This window comes from Dioscorea cayenensis, chromosome 5 (genome assembly GCF_009730915.1).
Source record: "Dioscorea cayenensis subsp. rotundata cultivar TDr96_F1 chromosome 5, TDr96_F1_v2_PseudoChromosome.rev07_lg8_w22 25.fasta, whole genome shotgun sequence".
Classification (NCBI taxonomy): domain Eukaryota; kingdom Viridiplantae; phylum Streptophyta; class Magnoliopsida; order Dioscoreales; family Dioscoreaceae; genus Dioscorea; species Dioscorea cayenensis.
In genome coordinates, this window is record NC_052475.1 from 25981615 (window position 1) to 25983901 (window position 2287).

The window sequence follows — 2287 nt, forward strand, 5'->3', positions numbered from 1 at the left end:
CTAGTGCGCAAATTGGAGCTGGCGGACAATTATGAGAGCACTGTGCTACATTGTATATTTTTGAGAATTGAGATATCTATATATCACTTAAATCAGCTCATTAATTTTAATGTTTGTTTAATGGAAAGAAAAATCATTTCAGTGCATTGAATCTGGACACTCATCACTAATTATTATAAAACCAAACAAATAAATTTTACATGCATGTTTTGTTTGTCTAAAAGGAAAAATTACATATTTAACTTTATAAAAAAAACTAACGTTAAATTCGTTACAATTTTGTGTACATATTTACATGCATCCTAAATTATCATTAGAGTAAAAAAAAAAAAATCAGTAACAAAATAAAATAAAAAATTTCAATTGAATATTTGATAAAACTTATTATACACATAAACGCATTAACAAATACTATTAGTTATGTGAACCTAAATTAATAAATAACACCATTAACTTTTTTGGATGACGCAATAACAAATACCAACAAAATTCAATATTCATTGCATCCGCATAAGAACCTGCATAATTAATAGAATTTTTTTACTCATTAATTCGGGAAAAAAAAGAAAAAGAAAGAAATCTTCAAATTCATTGAACGCAGACATTATATAAACAGATACATTGAATCAAGACATACTTAACTCTCTCTCTCTTTCTTAATATAAATGCTCACTGCCTTTCATTTCCCCAAGAGCCACTCCCAAGTCTCATATCGCAAGCCCGAACCCGAAACCCACAAAGCGTGCGTGCAGACCGGCAAATCACACGTGCCGAAGCACGCCATCCAGAATCATTCGCGTTCCGCGGCATATCCCGCCACGTGCAAGGTTCGTGCTAAATCACCAGTTTAAAAGAATATTATTCTTCTTAATTTTTTTTTTTTTTTAAAAAACCCACACCTAATCTGCCACGAATATTCTATTTAATTCCCATTTGTTTAATTTAAAATAAATAAATAAATTTAGCATCTGCTTTTTGGGTTCCTAGCATTTTCCCTGATTTTCCGAAATCCTGATCACATAATGACCTCCAGATGTTAACATCTTCCTCCTCTCAACTACTCTCTCTCTCTTTCTTTATAAATATAATATATATATATATATATATGTGTGTGTGTGTATATCAGTATATGTTTCTAAAGTAATATCTATCACAGAGGCATGGTTTTCATAAGAGCAAAACGGGTTACGGATCCTTTAAACGAGAAGGTCCGCGCCCGGATCCGCGGAGATGACGGTCACTACGACACGAGCAGCAGCAGCGGCAGCGACCACGAAGGGACCTCCTTCTTCTCCGACCTCGTCAACGAGTTCCTCGAGAGCGACGACAACGCGCCACCAGACGACGCCGGCTCCGCCGAGGACGAGTCACCGGAATCACAAGCTGCTGAAGTGGCGGAGATGGTGAAGGAGTTGCTCCGTTCGTCGGATAGGCTCCGACGGAGGGTGATCTCTGACGTTTGTGATGCCGCTAAGGTGTTTGATGGAATGCCAGCGGTGTTGTATAGGAGAGCGGTGATGGGGAGGTTGAGGGAGTTGGGGTATAATGCTGGGGTTTGCACGGCGAGGTGGGAGAGCTCCGGTGGGCTCACGGCGGGGAGCTATGAGTATGTGGATGTGGTGGTGGGGGAGAAGGTGAGGTACATAGTGGATCTGGATTTTAAGGCGGAGTTTGAGATTGCGAGGGCGACGGTGGAGTATGAGGATGTGGTGAGGCAGTTGCCGAAGGTGATGGTGGCGGTGCCGGAGGAGCTCCGGCGACTGGTGAAAATGGTGGCTGAGGCTGGGAGAAGGTCGATGAAGAGTAAGGGTTTGCATGTGCCACCGTGGAGGAAGGGGAGGTACGTTGTGGCTAAGTGGTTGGGGCCGTACCGACGAACGGTGAACGCCGGAGGTTTTAGGTACGGCGCCGGCGAGGTTAAGAGCCGTGCTGTTGGGTTTCTCGCCGGTGATGGTGATAGGGTTGTCAAGGTGGTGGTGTGATCACGCTCAGTTTGTTTGTTGTGGATAAGATTTTTAGTATTGTTAATGAATTTTGTGAATAAGTTGTAATTTTTTTTTCAATTTAAAATTATATAATTAGTATTATATTTTGTTAATAAGTTGTACTTTTTTTTGTTTTTGAATTTAAAATTATATAATTAGTATTAATTTAATTGATAGGATGTGGTTTTTAATGGTGATGGGTGTGGAAGATGTGAGTTGTTGTAAGGATGAGGACAAAAGTTTAGATAGAGGGGTCTTTGATAGGGTTTTGGAATGTCATTTCATTGTTATCTTTAGATTTG

General features: G+C 39.9%; 1 protein-coding gene across 1 annotated transcript; it reads left to right on the top strand.

The window, feature by feature from the left end:
• The first annotated feature begins 705 nt into the window (after positions 1-705).
• LOC120261685 lies at positions 706-2011 on the top strand. The gene is made up of 2 exons (XM_039269664.1): positions 706-827; positions 1157-2011. Exon 2 carries the CDS (start codon positions 1161-1163, stop codon positions 1980-1982), a length of 822 nt encoding a protein of 273 aa, XP_039125598.1. The 5' UTR covers positions 706-827; positions 1157-1160; the 3' UTR covers positions 1983-2011.
• Positions 2012-2287: the final 276 nt, after the last annotated feature.